Source organism: Littorina saxatilis, linkage group LG5 (genome assembly GCF_037325665.1).
Source record: "Littorina saxatilis isolate snail1 linkage group LG5, US_GU_Lsax_2.0, whole genome shotgun sequence".
In the NCBI taxonomy this organism is placed as follows: domain Eukaryota; kingdom Metazoa; phylum Mollusca; class Gastropoda; order Littorinimorpha; family Littorinidae; genus Littorina; species Littorina saxatilis.
The window spans coordinates 51,669,828-51,688,861 of record NC_090249.1 but is presented as its reverse complement, the minus strand read 5'-3'; the positions used below and the strand labels follow the sequence as shown (position 1 = coordinate 51,688,861).

The 19,034-nt window shown below is 42.3% G+C and overlaps 1 protein-coding gene across 1 annotated transcript; it reads left to right on the top strand.

The window, feature by feature from the left end:
* Positions 1–1,571: 1,571 nt before the first annotated feature.
* On the top strand, positions 1,572–18,890 carry LOC138967408 (serine/arginine repetitive matrix protein 2-like). The gene is made up of 4 exons (XM_070339949.1): positions 1,572–3,619; positions 6,746–7,002; positions 7,601–9,457; positions 9,920–18,890. Exons 1-3 carry the CDS (start codon positions 1,680–1,682, stop codon positions 9,448–9,450), a joined length of 4,047 nt encoding a protein of 1,348 aa, XP_070196050.1. The 5' UTR covers positions 1,572–1,679; the 3' UTR covers positions 9,451–9,457; positions 9,920–18,890.
* Positions 18,891–19,034: the final 144 nt, after the last annotated feature.

Sequence of the window (19,034 nt, the reverse complement as noted above, 5' to 3'; positions counted from 1 at the left end):
CAATTTCACTGCCTTTGCCATGAGCGGTGGCCTGACGATGCTACGAGTAAAATGGCATTGCGTTTCATTCTGTGAGTTCGACAGCTACTTGACTAAATATTGTATTTTCGCCTTACGCGACTTGTTAGATTTGTTGTTGTTAGAGTAATTGAAATCGAACACACACCGTTACAGGGGCGGAGCAGTTAAGCCCGGGGGGGGGGGGGGGGGGGGTTACAACCTGGGTCCATGGGTCGGTAGAGGTGGGGTACCGTGGCAACGCCCCGTAGGGGGGTCTGGGGGGAAAAGCCCCACTGAAGCTGAAGAAATTTAGCTATCTTATAAACAATTTGTGGCTTATCCTTGATTTTAAACATGATCAACTGGTGTCAGCAGCCACTCATTATTTCTTTTAACGTTAGTATTAAATAATGGCAATTTATCTTCCATGATATCTGCTCCCGACATCAGTATGGTTAGAGGGAAGGAGTGTCAGTTAAAACTGTACAAACATGATACTGATTAAACAATTAACTCTCCCCGGCTTTACAGACAGAAACAACAACATAATTCACAAACAGTTTTTTTTCTTTTCTTACAGCCGAGGGCGGGGGGGGGGGGGGGGGGGGGTTCCGGAACCCCTGTAACCACCCCCCTAATCCGCCCCCGGCGCGTTATATACTTGTCAAAATGTGGGTTCAGATTAATTGCGCTGATGGGGTCTATGTCGACCAAAAGAGTGGGATTCCCTGTAGGTGGAGTTCCTGGAGGGGGATTCCCTGTATACAGGGAATCCCACAGGGTGGAGTTTTTCAATAAAACTTGCAAACCATACTCGAATTTCTAAGAAATATCAAAAAAGATTGAAAAACATCAAATTCTACCGATGTCGCCAAGCATCACGTGACTTTCAGCGATATCAGCGACACGCTACAGGAACTAAATCCTGTGGTATTCCCTGTATACAGGGAATCCCCCTCCAGGAACTCCACCTACAGGGAATGTCACTCTTTTGGTCGACATAGACCCCATCAGCATTAATTCCAATGTGCAAGTCAGTCTGAAAGCTTGTGTAGCAAAAACAGCATATATATAGAGTTGACTTCAAAGATGCAGTAACTTAAAAAACGAAAGCGAACTGAGTCACAAGGACTCCAATGAGATTTGACGTCACGTGGATACAGGTTTACTGAATTTCTTGTTTCCAAGGTTTTACCTGTACGTTTGTTTGTTTGTTTGTTTTGTTTCGTTCGTCAACTTTTGTTAATCACGTTTGGTTTAGACAGACAGAGAGAGCCGAGAGAGAGACAGAGAGAGAGAGAGAGAGAGAGAGAGAGAGAGAGAGAGAGAGAGAGAGAGAGAGAGAGAGAGAGAGAGAGAGAGACACACACACACACAAACTGCATGCCACACACACACACACACACACTGAGATGCACACCACACACACACACACACAACTTCAAGTAAAACAACCACCGAAATAAAAACAATTTAACAAGCAAACAACAACAACAACAACAACAACAACAACAACAATACTTCACACACACACTGGCGAAGTCAACAAAGCCGATCCAACCAGGCGATCGACCTCGCGGCTCAGCAGGTAAAGGGAAGCAACCGCGCCTTGCGCACCTGTCCTCCGCGGGGACACTTGTGACACACGGAAATGGATCTGGGACACTTTTCACAACAAGATGGCGACCGCTGCGGGGGAATTTGACAACACTGACTCAGAGATGATGTTCACAGACGACACCCAGCAACCGTTGGAAGAGTTTGTTTGCAGCCACTCTCTCCCGCAATCAGTGTCCGTCACTCGAGGTAGTTTCATGTCTGCAGGTGCCATGATAGCGCGGGGGGATGTGCTGTTCTTGCGAACTATGGCGCCTATTTCTGCCAATCTGTCTTTTACTGATACGGGCACTGGCATCAGACGAGAAGTGGAAGTGAGTCCTGACATTCCTTACAAGTTTCTTGCAATGCCACCTAAAGAAAGCATTCTGTCGGACCCGGATATCACAGAGTCTGGAGGCAGCTTCCGCAGTCGACCCGTTTCTATGGTAACGTATCCAACAGTGGCAGATCTTCTGTTCGACTGCCCGACGTTGTTCGAGGCGAACGCTACTTACGACGACCCGTACTTACCTGGATTTTCTGTCAAACCTGGGGACAAGTTTCGTTTTGTTAAGATCGTCAGAGACAGTGATGACAGAACGGAACGGCTGCAATGCCAGACAGAAAGTGGTGAACTCGTGTGCCTGTCTTTAAAGTGCAGAGGGAATTTTACAGTGCTGCAGGACAGTAAAATCTACACACTTCGAGAACTTGTTGAACTAGCCAGGGTACCGCGGCGGTTAAAACTGTCTCCAGAAAATCAAGAGCTGAGAGTGAGTGATGCTGATGATTCAGGTGAATGCTCCAATCAAGACATTCCTGAAATACCTCTCTCGTTCACAGGTGTGATAACCATGTCTCGGCCAGTAGAGAAACTTGAGGCTTCACCATTGGACAGCCCTGAAACAAACTGGTTCATCCCTTTGGACGCTAATATACATGTACGCTTGTTTTCCGCAACAGACTATGAAGAACCAGTAACAAGCACAAAAGTAAAACCAGAACCGTTGGCGGCTTTTGTCAATAAACACGAACACAAGTTCCCTGTGCATGCTACTCTGTTTGCCTACACTACACCACCTCAAGTCATCTCAAAATGCTTGCGAGATACCAGAGATGTTATAGTTCATAAAAGTGTTCACACACGGAAAATTTTCGTCAAAGATTCAACCAAGGATGAGTTTTTCGCCATAGATGAGTCAGTCGATATTAGCTTTGTAGAAATTCCTCAAACATTGTCATCCATTTTTCAGATGATGGCTTTACCTCTGGGTTGTGAAGTTCAAGTTTTAGCCGACGTCATGGCAGATTTTCCAGAGCCGTTTGTTCTGCGCTATGGGGATGTGCTGCGAGTAACGAAACACGAATCATCGTCATGGAAATTCAAGCACAGTTCCACAGGTGAAGTACCAATCATAAAGTGCGAACGAGTCGCTAAAGGCAGAAAACCTGAAAAATTAAAACTGCCTCTGGATCTAGATGTCAACCTGGTTGTTTTGTGCGATCCTTCCCAGCTGAGAGTGACAAAACTGGCTGACATTGTTGCTGGGGAAGAAATCATTCCCCAGGGATTTGTGTCGGTGTTGGAGGGGCGAGGAGGCAGCTTTTCCCCGTTGCCCTGCGCTCTGCAAGTCATGCACGTTTTGACAGATAACGAACTTATCGTTTCTCCGCTGCACAACACAACTGCCATTAGTCCTTGCATCAAAGTCTGTGTGAAGATCCCTCTTCGGCATCAAGTACTTCTGGGCCTGAGACGAAAACTAGAATTCCCGGAGAGTTACTTTATCATGCCGGCCAAACACAACACTGTGTCGGCCGGCATCGAGCGTGTGGAAGAACGTGACTATGAGGAGCTGGTCCAGGCGGGGAAAGTGGCGGAGGAATACGAAGATGTGGAGTTCAGCCAGGGTCAAGGTCGCAGAGAGCTGGACGAGGATGCAAGGTCGCAGGCCAGCAGTACAGGAAGGAGTCGTTACAGTGTCAATCCAACTGTGATACCAAGGAGTGGATCTTCAGAGTAAGAGTTTTGTGAACATTTTTAATAAGTCGACCTAAGCTGTGATAATGATAGGGCAACTCCCAAAAGGTGCCCAAGAGGACACTGAATTTTCATTTTGGGTTTCTCAATATGTCTTTTGTATTTTTGTTATGTTAAATGATTGAACTGTTCAAATTTTTCATTTAAAAGACTGCAGGTTGTCGACATAATGAGAAATTAGTGTTTGATGTGTTGCTTCAGGCATGCTACAGGACAAAAAAGGTTTTACCTGAAAGAAGTGCGCAGGCACAAGCCTTCTTCTTCTTCTTCATTGTTCACTCTCTTTAAATAACGGATCTCCAGAGGTTGAGCACTATAACGTTTGATCAATTGATTTGTCTCCATCATTTTGTGATTTGCGTGATGCAGCGCTTTTTGGCACCCAGGGGGTCCCGCATCTCCGACTTCGGCCTTGGACGTTGGTCAGGGGTCCCTCCCCTAGACCAATTGCCTTCCTGGGCTGTTGAGCTTGGTCTGCCCATGGTTCTATTTCGGAGTTTCCCTTCTCCTAGACTGGTTACTTGCCAGGGTTGACGAGTCCAGTCTACCCGTGGCACATATTTTTTCCAAAAACGGTTAAAATCTGTGCAATCTGGTGCATTCTGGCCATCATTTTCAGGGCTGTAAATGTAATAGTGTTGTGATCTTGTTAAAAATCCCATTTTAGCCTCCCCCCACCACCATTCAACACACCTCCAAACTGGTGAAAACAACACTACTGTAGACTAGTATGTTGTGACCAGTGCACTGTACTACAGTCGTGGTGTTTTCACCAGTTAGGAGGTACACATGAAAAGGGTTTACAAGTCACAAAAGCATTGAAAAAGGTTACTGCAAAAAAACAAATGCAAGGAAGAGTAGTCACTCACAAGTCAAAGAAGGCACAGTTCTTTTTGCCGCTTTTGCCGGATTCGTTCTTCTTTGTGTCAGCCTTCTTTTTTTCCGGCGGGAAGGTGTTTTCAAGCCAAGCCCAACTCCATTTGTTCTTCACGCCGGAATCAAATGGTCCCGGCGAATTTCTCTGTACAATATCTGGGCGAAACATTGTGCCAAAAACGACGGCCTACATCCGCAGAACTAGATTGGGAACGTTCTAGATTCAGAACGGCAAGACCAATGACGGGCAACGCGCGTGCGCTGGCTTCATTGAGACCGGTGTCACGAACTGAAACCTCTGCTGAACAATCCTTCTCATTGCGATCAATGCGCATGCGCCAATCTTGGACTTCAAGAATGCGATCCTTTGACCGAACGAACCATGGGTTAGGGTAAGGATTAGGGTTAGGACTAGTTAGGGTAAGGGTTAGGGTGTTCACGACCTGATTAATCTCCCTATGTTAGCGCATGCGCATTGACCACAATGAGAAGGATTGTTCAGGCAGAGGTTTCAGTTCGTGACACCGGCGCCCGGTCGCGTTGCGCGATATTCACACAGATCGTTTTTGCGGAAATTTTTCAACTTAACCGGAATAAATTTGACTTTACCGGATTTTGAAAACGGCTTTACCGGATTTCCGGCAATTACCGGAAAAGTAGCATGCCTGTGCTTGTAAAACTGTTTCTCGTGACGCACAACATTTTCAGTGATAGAATTAAGTTCATTTAAATTAAAAACCAAGATTAAAAAACATTTTTTATATATAAGCATTTGATCCCAGACTCTTTTCATTCATAGCCAAACAAAGTGCTCACAGATCATGTTCCTTGAAAATTGTCATCATGTATGTGTCACGTCACTAGAAACAGTTTTTCACTTATGCAACAGTGTATTCCACAAAAAATAACAATTTCTTCCTGATCAAATTTTTTAATATCCCACTTTGTTCAAATTAATATATTTGTCTGCAAAAGATACAAAGGCTTGAGTGAACTTTGATATCAAAGTTTGCTAAACATCTGTTTTTTGTGAAAAACCAAATCCTTTATCCACAAACATAGGGAGTCGAAGCAGCACCAAATAAGCAATGTGATGCCAAGAAAAAAATGTTTTTCTAATCAATAACCCCTTTGTTGGAGTAAAAAAGCATATGTAAATATTTCTTGTGACAATAGCGTCACGTGTTGTGACTTGTAACGAGAAACATCTGAACTTATCTGTTTGGTTACTCTTATTTCTGAGAACATTCTACTTTAAAATGGATGCTTCACTTGCTAAGTCACAAACACAACAAAATTTGAATTTGGGTTTGAAATGCACATAAAAACAAGAAACTCTGATACACGTATGTATTGTACTTCTGCTGAACTTAGCCAGATTGACATTTTAAGTCAGTGTAGTTTGACTGCACCTAAGAGTATTGAGGTCTAACGAATGACGTCTCACAACGTGCGCAGTCGTCCTTGGCGGTCAAGAATGCCGCCGCGATCATTGCGCAGACGACACTTCTAGACCGCCAATATTTTTTGTGCGCATCACGTGCTCCACATCAATCGGCCGGAAACGAAGCAATTGGGAAACCTGGATAGACTTTAGTTTAAATATCTAAATAAGCCCATAGGCTGATGAAGTCTAAATAATAATAATAATAATAATAATAATAAAACATTCTTTTATAGCGCTTTTCACCGCCGAATGGCAGTCTCATGGCGCTTTACATTAGACATTAAAATTTAACATTTTACATAAAAAGTTTTCTCGTAAGAATTGTAAATGTGATCTATTAATCATCATGCCTTTGATGTGCGTCGTGGTAGGTGTGGTTACAGTACGCTAAGTTAATGACCTGTACTGTGGCTCCCATGCTGTGGCTAATTAGGCTTCAAAAGCAGTGGGTGTGTGTGTGATGGGTGCGTGCGTGTGTTCCTATTTTCTTTCTGTTTTGTTTTGTTTTGTTCTTTCTTCACTTTTCTCTCCACACCCAATCCTTCCCTTTCGTTTGTATGCTACAGGGATCGCGACTCATGAACATACCTGTACTCACTTTACAGAACAGAGTGTGGGTATCTCTTGTCACTTTCCTTTGACGTTGGAAGGAGAGGGAGGCTGTCTTGCATCTAATTCAAGTGAACGCAGAAGAAGTGGACAGCTTTATATGAAGACTCCTTATTTTTTTGTTAAAAATGTTTTAACCCATCAAGTCACTCAGAATCTTGAACTTCTTGCAGTTCAGTGGTGCGGAAAAGACGCAAGGATCGTGTGAAGCGCATCACCCAGGTCCTCAACCCTAAGAACTGGCGTCTGAGTCGAGCAACAGGGGGACCCGAGGCCACAGAGCACGAGGACCTCCCCCCTCCCCTCCCCCCTGTGTCAGGCATCCTGACCCTCTCCCTCCAGCCCTCGCAGGCCACGTTCAATGACTACATGGGAGAGATTGGGGAGGGGTCTGGGGGTACGCTTCAGTCTAAGTCGCCTCCTTATACAGGTGAGTTTTATGAAAAACATGTCAAATTTACAATTATGTTGATTTGCTGTTGTGTTTTGAAAGTTTTTGTTGTTGTCCTATCCAACCTTCAGGATTAAAAGTGAATTAGCTGTTGTGTTTTACTGATCTGGCAAATATTTTGAATGTTAGCTGATTTTTGTGTGGAGGTTAAATGTGTTGTGCTTACATTGACAGATTTAACCTCAGACAGAAGTAAGGTGTGTGCGTCTGCAAGAGTGTCCATGTAGGTAGAGGGAGAGAAAAACATACATTGTCATTATCGTAGAATGCTAGGCTGTTCCTTTTACATTTTCACTGCAGGGAGGGCTGTCTTCTTCTTTTTCAGCATTCGATGATGGGAGGGTGCTGTCACTTCAGATTGTCACTTCAGAAATGCCTTAAACATGATGGCATGTGGCAGAGTCAAAGTGGAATACCCCTTTTAGGAACCCATTTTAAGACTTGCACCTCCTTTCTAAGACCTGATTGTCTGAGATTTGTGTAGGTCTTAAAAGGGAGGTTTCACTGTAGGAAGCAGATTACAATACCGTTGCTCATATTGCACTGTTATTTAACACTAATAATGCTGTGATTACAGGATCAGATGCGGAAGACTTTGAGGACTGCCCTTACGAAGACGTCAGCATGTCGCCTGGACACCAGACCGCTGCAAGGTCAAGGTTGCTACAGAGTGAAAACGCAGAACATGTTGCACAAGCAGTCCGTCATCGGTCGCACTCCAACACTGACATAAACAGAGTAACTCATAACGTGGAGGACAGCACATCCCACAGTGAACAACATGCACGGGAATTGCTATCAACGGAAGCAGAAGGCAGGCAACAACATTCACCACAGAGGTCTGGGAATCAGGACCACTCCCGGCAAAGAAAAGGACCAAAAGAGAAATCTGACGGACACAGTAGAGAGAGGAGGGTAGAGACTTCTGCACACAGTTCAGAAGAAAACAAGAAGGAGCAGCTCTCTCCGGGCAGCGAATCCAAGCCGTATGAAGGTGTTTGGAACTCAAGGTCACCTGAAGACGACCTAGAGAAGGCACCACTCATCCGCCACACCAGAACTCGGTCACCTGACCTGTCTCGTGCACATCAGGGCAGAGATCGCTCGGAAGGAGAGGAACCTTCAGCTCCAGAAAGAACAAGAAAAGCAGCAGACACACCTGAAAGATCTGGGAAGAATCAGCATCGACACAACGACAGCATCAGACCAGGAGCTTCCCCCTCTACACCAGACAGGCGACGTAGAAAGACACATTCACCTGATGACACCAAGGAGAGTTCTGATCATGGAAACAGAGACTGCCTGGAAGAAGAAATACCTTCCACACCAGAGAGAAAGAAGAAAGGAGAACACACATTTGAGAGACGTAGGAACAAAGATCAGCATGGACACAAAGACAGCGTAAGCCCAGAAGCACCGCCCACACCCGAAAGACAAAGAAGGACACGTGCACCTGAACAAACAAGAAAATCACCACACACGCCTGAAAGAACAAGGAGGAATCATGATCGGCACAAGCACAGCATCAATCCAGAAGCATCCTCCTCGCCAGAAAGACATAGAAAAATACACCCACGCTCTGACTCGGATAAAAGTCATCACTCACACTCGGGTTCAGACAAGAGTCATGGAAGACATGGTACGCCATCCCCAAGCATAGAATCAGACAGCCGGCACAGAGAAAGCCAGTCTTCCTCATCCTCTTCTGGAACTCTTGAAAGACGCAGACGACCACGGTCACCTGACAATCATTCACGTAATGTTCGGACACTTGAAAGAAGGAGAGAAATACGGTCACCCGCTGGTCAGTCACGGGACACAAGCACACCTGAAAGAAGGAGAAGAGGACAGTTACCAGACAATCATTCAGCTGGTGTAAACTCACCTGAAGGAGACCAACATGCCAAGGCGGCTGACGGTCATTCCCGACCTGAAAAAAGTGAGCATTCACATACACTGGACAATCATTCCAGGTCTGAAAGAACTCCTGAAAGACGTAGAAGGAGACACCACCCAGACAGTTCTGCAGAAGTTTCACATACTCCTGAACGTCCGAAACATGCACAATCGTCTACCCTTCCTGCTAAGTCTCACCTTCATCAGACAGAGTTGTCTTCTCATGAGTCACGTTCAAAGGGTTCCAGCTCTCCAAGAAGAGGAGAAAGAGAGGACCTAGTGGAGGAAAAGACAGACTGCAACAACAGCCGCAAAGAAAGCGGTGATTCTCATTCACCATCTCACCCTGTGAGTTCTGAAAAGACTGTGAAAACTGCTGCAAAGAGAGATAACCGAGAAAAGCCAGCACTCCCCCCAAAGCCTGTTGTCTCCCCTGACCGTGGAAAACCAGGCCGAGTGAGGCTGACCCAGCCAGTGGTGCCACCCAGGAGGAGAGGGGCCAAGATAGGTTCCACAGAGGCTGAGATGTAAAGTGAAGGTTAGTGGTGCACAGCATATTTAACCATTCAATTAGTTCTTATGTGTAGGCCTTAATTAATATGAAAAACCTGAAACTACTGAATTTAGAAATACTCTTAGCCTGTTTACTGCTGGAAGCGGAGTCCTTACATCTATATTATAGGCCTGAAAATAAAAAGACTGTGAATTAAAGCTCAAAGAGGAAAGAAAGGCAGGGTGGGGTGGGGTGGTAGGAATAGAGAAAAAGAGAACAAATCGCAAAAACAAGTCTGAAAGGAACAGTTTGTGGACAATGATTTAATTTGCTTGACGATCTCACTTTTATAATTGTCAACCCTCTGTGCTTCAAATACTAGCACTAAGGAGTGTTTCATAAACTACAGAGGAAAGATACCAAACGTAACACCATTGGGAAAAAGAAACAAAACTCTAAACTTTGTATTGGCAGTCCACACTACCAAAGTTCTTTTTTTGAGTGCAGATGCTAAGGACAAGGCAGTTTTTGGCAGAAGAAGAACACCCTGACCTGTTTTACCTGCACACAGGACTATCTTCCACCTGGTCCATCTTACCTGAGAGTGTAGCTGTGATATGATTACCAAGAGCCAGTCAGCATCAAGCTCCAAACTAGAAACTATGTAGCTACCTTGATATTAGAGCAAATATATATATGATGTTGATTCCACCAGGCCTTTGTTTGCATAGTATGCTTTTCAGTTTAGGATCTTGTTTGATCCAAGTGTGTTCAGATTGGATTAATTCGCATGAGCACAGAAGTGAACTTCTGAGTTAGACTTATCTAGTGTAGTTTTATTTAGATCAATGGTTAATTTAAGCAACCCGGTGTGATTCTAACTTCCATGACACAGTACATTTTAACAAGATTGTAAGTCATATGACATGTACTGTAGATTTTGGACATGTGTATCTTTTTTACACGAAATATCAGTGTAGAACTGAAAGAGTGTGCAATGTATGCACAATATTAGACCTGCCTTAACTGCATTGCTTGCAAAACTGACACTTCTGAAAACAAAGTGCTTTAAAACTCTTCTTTTTTTTCTTCACAGTTTTTTTGTGAGCAAAATTTGGCATGATGGTTTTTTTTTTTATCATCTTATACTTCTCAACATTCCTGAGAGAATTTTTTCAAGGATGTTTGAACCTAATACCTTCTCGCAACCTGGGGGGTGTTTTGTCCAATAAAACTTGTTCATGAAAGGTTGTTAATTGTATATAAACGTTCAGATATATATTATGAAATCATGTCAGAGATGATGTACTTTTGTCTGATTAGATTATCATGATCTGCATTTCCCACTGGGAATGAAGAAATTATTTTAAATGATTTAAAGCGACTCCTGCAAAAGTGCTGCTGCTAATGTGTATTCGAGATATATTTTTGAAACTTCTGCATAAGTACATGTCATTTTTGTGTGGCTGAGAAACTTTTGAGCATTTGTACGCCTGAGAAAATATCATTTCAGTACATTTTGCGAAAGCTCTGATAAAAGTTGGCTGAAGCATTGATGAAGGCTGTGCTAGTGAATCCTGTGGATGGATGTTCAGTGGTTGGAGAAACATGTGTAAATTGATCACTCAGTGTGTTTCTAGTCAAAAGAGTTACACAGCTTTAAATGAGTTCCTTTTACTTTCATCTTTATGCTTTGAGTACTATAACAAAAGGCGTGACATTAAACAAAAAGTATAAATTCATTTATGTAAATAGTATGGAAAATGCTGTTATTTACATAAGTGTCACAATAGAGACACTGAGAGACTTCGACTTGATTTTATATAAGGTGTTTAAGTTTATGTATTTGAAGGTGATTCTGTGATTGCAATAATGTTTAGTATATATATAATACTAAATGTATCTGACTTCTCACATTGAGAAACGCCTGACTGTCTGAAGTTAGTGCACTGACTTAGACAAACGAGAAGGGAAGGATAGTACACTGATGATTTTATTCCTTTGCTTACTTTTACATTATAAATTTTGTTATAAAGACTTTTTGTTAATGTTTTGCAGCAATGTACATGAGAGTCCTTCAACACAGATTTGTCTGTGTGCTCAAAAGTCCAAAATGTGAAACTTTTGTGTCGCAGTTGAGCATATAATGTTAATTTGGATGCGACATAAAGATACATATTGGCATAGGTTCATAAATATCTTCAGTACCTGCAGACTGGCCAAAATGCAATTTGGCACGTACTTGGCAGAAAACTGTTGCTTCATTTTATTTAGGCTTGTTGTGAATGCAGGTCGACATTTGGCAACTTCATGATCCCACTTTCCAGATTAAAGCTATATTTCATTCCGTCTTCTGGCAGTTTCTCAAATCAAAGAACCTGCACAATCAAGGAAAGCAAAACCTGAGCTTTGAATTAAAAAAAAAAGTTGCAATGGGATCGGCAGATTTTATTTAGCAACTTTTGCATTTCAGAAGGAAGAACTGTCATTCATCTATCCTGAGCATTTAATGAATTTAATTAATTACATACCCCCAGCGGGTTAGGGGGAAGAATTTACCCGATGCTCCCCAGCATGTCGTAAGAGGCGACTAACGGATTCTGTTTCTCTTTTTACCCTTGTTAAGTGTTTCTTGTATAGAATATAGTCAATTTTTGTAAAGATTTTAGTCAAGCAGTATGTAAGAAATGTTAAGTCCTTTGTACTGGAAACTTGCATTCTCCCAGTAAGGTAATATATTGTACTACGTTGCAAGCCCCTGGAGCAAATTTTTGATTAGTGCTTTTGTGAACAAGAAACAATTGACAAGTGGCTCTATCCCATCTCCCCCCTTTCCCCGTCGCGATATAACCTTCGTGGTTGAAAACGACGTTAAACACCAAATAAAGAAAGAAAGAATTAATTACATGCATATATGGGAATAGTTATTTTGACTAAAACACAAAAAAGTGGTGCAACTTTTCCCCCAAAATTGATAAAGATTCTTCAATCCAGTAGTAGATTTAGAAACTGTATGGATGCAATGAATGGTATGGCACCTTTGCAGCATGTGATTTTGAAGGTCTTGTTACCAATCCAGTTTTATACCCAACTTTTTATGCATAGCACCATCGCTCTTAATTCTGGCACTTTCCTCAAGAATCAATTGAGAATTTTAGTAGTCAAGAGCTTAATCATACTAACCATGAATTCACCCTGTACTTTTTTTACCTGTCCAGTTTGGGCCGGTCAAGTTTCTTCAGAGCTAATCTGCTTTTTTTGTATATAAAGTTGGCCAAAAAATTATTGCAACAAATTTCAAACCCAAATTAAAGCATTAATTCCTGTGTCATTTAATTAAAACTGTATATGCCAGAGAAGGCCGTTCACTTAACCTTCAGGATCACCTTTTGGATTAAATATTTCTTTTACAGGGATCACGTGACCGCCGCTCAAGTAAGGGTACCCTCAAAATCGACCGAACAAAAACGGAAGAGCCGAATGAAAAATCGACAAAAAATCACAATAGGCAAAACTTTGCAACTTTGACATACGAGAAGAAAGTCAAACCAATTATCTACCCTGAACAGATTATTTTGTTTTGCTACCTTGTGTATTTCGCGTGCTATGCTATTCCTACTGATGCAGGTGTCGATCGCAAGAGCGTTCAAAAACGGACCGTTTTACGTCAATTTGTATGGGTATCATGTCAAAAAGCGCTACATTTTAGCAATGACTTGGTGGATTGCTTTAAAACTTTCAGAATATTTTACCAACATACTAGAGATACTTCGTGCAAAAGTTTGGATCGTTACGGTTATTTATCCAGATGTGACGCAATGTTTCGGAAAATGTTGTTTAACTTGTCATAGAATTGTTCACATTTGTGTGTAGCTGCTGGCGTTAATTTGCTAGTCATGCAAACACATGAGGAAAAAATGGAACGTTCACGCTGTTTCGCGCTAAAAGCTGTTATCGCTGCGTGCCTCTTAAAACATGGTACGGTCACGCTTGGCTGGGCATCGCTGTGGCACCAGAATCATCGCTTAAATATGTAGCGTGTTTACTGGTCCAGCAAATTTGCGTCAGTGCTTACACGCACATAAAACTTTAGCAGTGTGTGTATCAATCATTTTTCTAAACACATGCAAAGTCATAAATTTTTTGGACCCAAGTGAACAATCCTATGACGAGATTAAAAACTTCTTTCTAAAAATTGCATAACATTTTAACAAACACCTGTAACAATCCATCATTTCGCTCGAAGTATCTCTAGTATGTTGGTAAAATATTCTGAAAGTTTCAAAGCAATCCACCAAGTCATTGCTAAAGTGCAGACTTTTTTGTCATGATACCCCTAAAATTGATGCAAAAAGTCCCGTTTTTGACCGCTCTTGCGATCGACACCTGCATCAGTAGGAATAGCATAGCACGCGAAATACGCAAGGTAGCAAAACTAAACAATCTGTTCAGGGTAGATAATTGACTTGACTTTCTTCTCGTATGTCAAAGTTGCAAAGTTTTGCCTATTGTGATTTTTTGTCGATTTTTCATTCGGCTCTTCCGTTTTTGTCTGGTTGATTTTGAGGGTACCCTTACTTGAGCGGCGGTCACGTGATCCCTGTAAAAGAAATATTTAATCCAAAAGGTGATCCTGAAGGTTAAATGAACGGCCTTCTCTGGCATATAAAGTTTTAATAAAATGACACGGGGATTAATGCTTTAATTTGGGTTTGAAATTTGTTGCAATAATTTTTTGGCCAAGTTTATATCTGTGAATTTATATTTACATCAGCAATATTGTTCAGTTAAATTTGTTTTTCTTATCTGGTACTTTGCATTTCATCAACATATACTCGGAGGCAAAAGAAACGCAAATAAAGGATGCGTTAATTAAACCTTTATGGACTTGAAATAAAAAGAAAATAATGATACTAGCATGTTCTGCACGTGTTGTTTTAGCGGTCTTATCTTGTCAGAACCGTGTTTGCCGTTATCTGGGTCACACGTGAGGTCTTGTTGACGGGGATCCCAAACCGTCATGGGGACCACTTTCAGCACATGCACAATGTGGAAAAGCAGCTTTTCGTGTTCAGAGTGTTCAGGCAAGCTGTACCTTACTCACAAAACTGTTACAACATTCATTTCTGCGACACAGGCGCGATGCCGAGACTATCACCAGATCAGCGCCAACAGACGATCGGGAGACTTGATGCCAGACAATCAGTTCAGCAAGTTGCTAGGGCATTTGGAGTAAATGTCACCACGGTTTATCGCCTGCAGCAACGTTTTCATGCCACTAACAGTACCTGCGACTTAACAGGACGTGGCAGACCCCGGGTAACAACAGCCCGACAAGATCGCCATCTTGTCCATCAACACCAGCGAGATGCATTCGAAACTGCCGCCAACACAGCCCGTAACACATTTGGGGTGCATGGACAACCCGTCAGTGCCAGAACTCTACGCCGACGCCTTGGTGGGCAGAACCTGGTAAATCGGCGTCCTGCTCGACGTCCTGTCTTGACAGCTCAGCATCGCCTGGATCGTCTAGCCTGGGCCCAGTAGCATGCCCACTGGCACCATCGGGACTGATGGAGGGTTCTTTTTTCGGACGAGAAGCGCTTTTGCCTGGAACCTGGCGATGGGCGTGTCCGGATCTGGCGAAGACCTGGACAGCGGTTTGCTAACAATAACATCCTGCAGCATGATCGATGGGGAGGTGCCAGCGTCATGATATGGGGCGCCATTGGTGTCAATTAGCGAGTGGGACCTGTCGTCTTTCAGAACGTCGGCCAAGGTCGTGGGAATGGTGTCAATGCAGACCGCTACATCAATCAAGTCCTGCGTCCCTATGTGCTTCCATTTGTCCAGAGGTACCGGAACTGCCTGTTCCAGCAAGACAATGCCCGTCCCCATACTGCACGTGCTACCCAGGACAGGTTGCGTCACAACAGCGTGAACATTCTGCCTCATCCTGCTCGATCTCCGGATCTCAACCCAATCGAACACTTTTGGGACATCATGCAAAGAAGGATTAATGCCCTTGCCCGGAGACCCCGCACAGCAGCAGAACTGCGTGCTGCCGTGACCCAGGTGTGGGCTCAGGTCCCTCAGCAGCAAATTAATCACCTCGTCCTCTCCATGTACCGGAGGTGCGCCACAGTCATCAACGCCCAGGGAGGAGCAACACGCTATTGACTTTCAACAGTCTTCAAACAGTGTTCAGTGGAACATGGCATGTCATGCTCTCATCCCAATACACTTTTCCGTATGGTTTTTGTATCGGTCAATTCGTTTCCTTGTTGTTATTAACCCGAAATAATTAATTCGACATTAAAATTCATGGGTAACCCATCTTCACTGCAGCATTTGCGTTTCTTTTGCCTCTGAGTTTATATGTTACCATTCTTAACCCTGTTGGATACAATATATCTTTTAATTATTTAGTATCATTTTGAGCTATGGTAATTGTTTTCAGTGTAATCAGAATTTCTTATCTTTTACATTTTATAATCAAAAAACAAGAAAGGTAGTAGGTTGTTGGAACGTTTGTTATTGACAAAACAATACATTCACAGATATTTCGACCCAACGGTCTTTTAAGTGAACAGACAAACAAAATAATATTCACACAAACTTATCTTGATAGATTCTACATGTAGTTAAACGTGAGTTTTAGTCTGAATTATGTGCAATAGAGAATTCAATAAGTTTGTCGCGACTGTACAGTGATTTCTTGTTGCAACCCAAAATGACCTCTGTAGTTTATGTGACAGGTAATGACCTTTCTGTGTGCAGTGTTGTAATGAATGCTAAAATATTGATTCCAGACATGGTGATTCAAGTTAACTGTTGAAAACCCTGTAGTTATCTTTGTAATTGCACCAAAATGCTCAGTCGTTTGTGTACTGATGGCTGTCTTCTAGCGAGGTACATATCATAATTGGTAATACATGTACAAGATCCCATATCGTCATCATCCTGGAATTTTGACGTAATTAGATTTTTGGCAATTTTGATGTTTTTGTGCTTAAGACTAAGTAAATCATTCTCCATGAGAAATATTCTCCAAAAACAATGGACAGTACATGATTTAACATTATTTTATCTGTCTATCCATACCAGGCATAGATATACACACTATTTCATAATACAAATATTCAGTTTTAGCCTTCTACTGAAAAGCTGTTTTAAATGAGTTATGCCAAAATTCCACGACGATGTTGATACAATGTATCTTATACTTGAAGTGTAAGCAAGTTGTCGTTTTCTTTACAAACTATTTTTACTAGTCATGACAGACAAGTGTTACATGTACTAGTTAGCCTGTCCTTTGTGAAGTCAACACATTGCCCAACCCAGACAATTCTGTGTCAGTGTAACAAAACAAACTGAATTTTGTTTTTAATTTCTTGGAAAAATCTTCATCAGCCCGAGAAGCCCTGTAAAGTTGATATAAAATCACCAGTATTGTCCTTCAGCAAAGCAGGTCTTTGAATTTGACAGCTGGCTGTTTGATTGCTCAAAACCATGTTCATACATTTGTTTGATGTCACAATCCTGTTAGATGGTTATAAAGAGTGCAGTGCAGTGCCATACCATTGAGAAGTTCAATGATGTTGCTAGACGTGTCTATACATGTACTTGAGAGTATTTTGATCACCCTTCCACCATGGTCACACTGTCACACACACAGTGAAATGAGTTCTAGAAACTGAATAGCTTGTGTCATCAGACGATTTTCAGAAATAATTCTTGGGCAGGAGCACGTGTTTCCGACACACTCATCGCTAGTGATTGGCCCCTCCAATGTTCCTCAGAGGACACACTCATCGCTAGTGATTGGCCCCTCCAATGTTCCTCAGAGGACACACTCATCGCTAGTGATTGGCCCCTCCAATGTTCCTCAGAGGACACACTCATCGCTAGTGATTGGCCCCTCCAATGTTCCTCAGAGGACACACTCATCGCTAGTGATTGGCCCCTCCAATGTTCCTCAGAGGACACACTCATCGCTAGTGATTGGCCCCTCCAATGTTCCTCAGAGCACACACTCATCGCTAGTGATTGGCCCCTCCAGTGTTCCTCAGAGGACACACTCATCGCTAGTGATTGGCCCCTCCAATGTTCCTCAGAGGACACACTCATCGCTAGTGATTGGCCCCTCCAATGTTCCTCAGAGGACACACTCATCGCTAGTGATTGGCCCCTCCAATGTTTGTCAGAGGAAAGGCAAGGGTATTCACTCTTCCACAACCCATACACACCTGGCAGAAATAGTTTTGGAATTCGTCTATTGTAACTCATTCCTCATATGCAAAAGAAGAAAGAAAATGTACAACATTGTCTCAGTTTTATTAACATTGTTATTGTTAGCAAAGGTATTTTGTTTATTCATAAATGCTCAAGGAAGTGTTGTGTTGAAATATTTCTGCTGTCTATGATAATGTTTTGGTGAGAATCATTGATATGTACAATCTTTACTTATAACCATTCAGTTCATGTCTCGTTGCTTTTATATATATAATATATATATACCGAGAGGCATACATTCCGCAAACTGAACTTTAAAAAATCACAAAAAATCAACTCAGTGGTGAATGTTTTCAATGTTTGAATATTTTATTTATTGGCCATTTTAGTGTTTATAAACCTTCGCTTTATTGATTTTGAATAGAACATCATGAAATGACAATTTTTCAAAAAAAGTGACTGAGTCCAAGAGCAATGATTTCGGAAAACGTTCAGTGTTCATCACGTTCAATGCTTTGGCCAGCTCTAAGCATCCCAATCGCTTGCTGTCTCTCTCCTTCATCAAGTCGTGGCATGATTGCGATATCTGATACAGCCAAACAGCCAGTTGCATTTTATAGGGCCATACACTATCTTTGTAACGTTATTGTCTCCCGTTCAGCCCATTGTCTTTATTAGCACAGTGAGCTGTGGCTGGATCAGCAATACTGCAAAGCGCACGCTGACAGCGTGAAACATTTGCTCCGACACTCAAGATGTCAACTACAAATTACAGGTTCAATCTGATTTTTGTTTGAGAGCAAAATCGTTCAATGCACTATTTGCAGAATTTATGCCTTTCAGTATATATATGTCCCTTTTCACCAATGTTCACATGGTTACAATTTAATCCGGAGATGTTAATACTGTTCTTAAGTCAACCCAGCGTAGCAGTGCATTGGTTGTGAATATTAACATCCTTGAACATAACACTATTGTACCCGCATTGAATTAATATCAACACTCGCAAACGTGAAAATAAAAAAATCATAAAAGGGTATTCATTTGTGCTAAAGGAAGAGCAGTGCATACACACGGTTTCATTATTCATTATCATCGTGGCTGAAGTCTGGACTAAATCTAGTTCACTGAGGTTGACTTAATCCTTAACAGTTTCATACCTATCAGGATCCCTTTGTATAAATGGTGGTGCTGCATGAAAGTTGACTTTACTTGGAATAGAAACCTTTGTGTCAAATGTGTTTCTCTTCAAATGTGCAGTGAGTGTGTGTGAGAGTGAGAGAGCCTCTGTGCTAATGTACGTCTTACTGGTGTTAGTGTCAGCTAGTTATGTAAGAGTGAACGTGAGTAAGCGTGTGCGTGTGTGAGCCTTGGTGCTAATGTACGT

Coding starts and splice junctions, on each gene's coding strand:
- LOC138967408 (XM_070339949.1), top strand. CDS start 1,680: ATGGCGACCGCTGCGGGGGAATTTGACAACACTGACTCAGAGATGATG. Junction 3,620..6,745: donor CCAAGGAGTGGATCTTCAGA/GTAAGAGTTTTG, acceptor AACTTCTTGCAG/TTCAGTGGTGCGGAAAAGAC. Junction 7,003..7,600: donor TAAGTCGCCTCCTTATACAG/GTGAGTTTTATG, acceptor CTGTGATTACAG/GATCAGATGCGGAAGACTTT.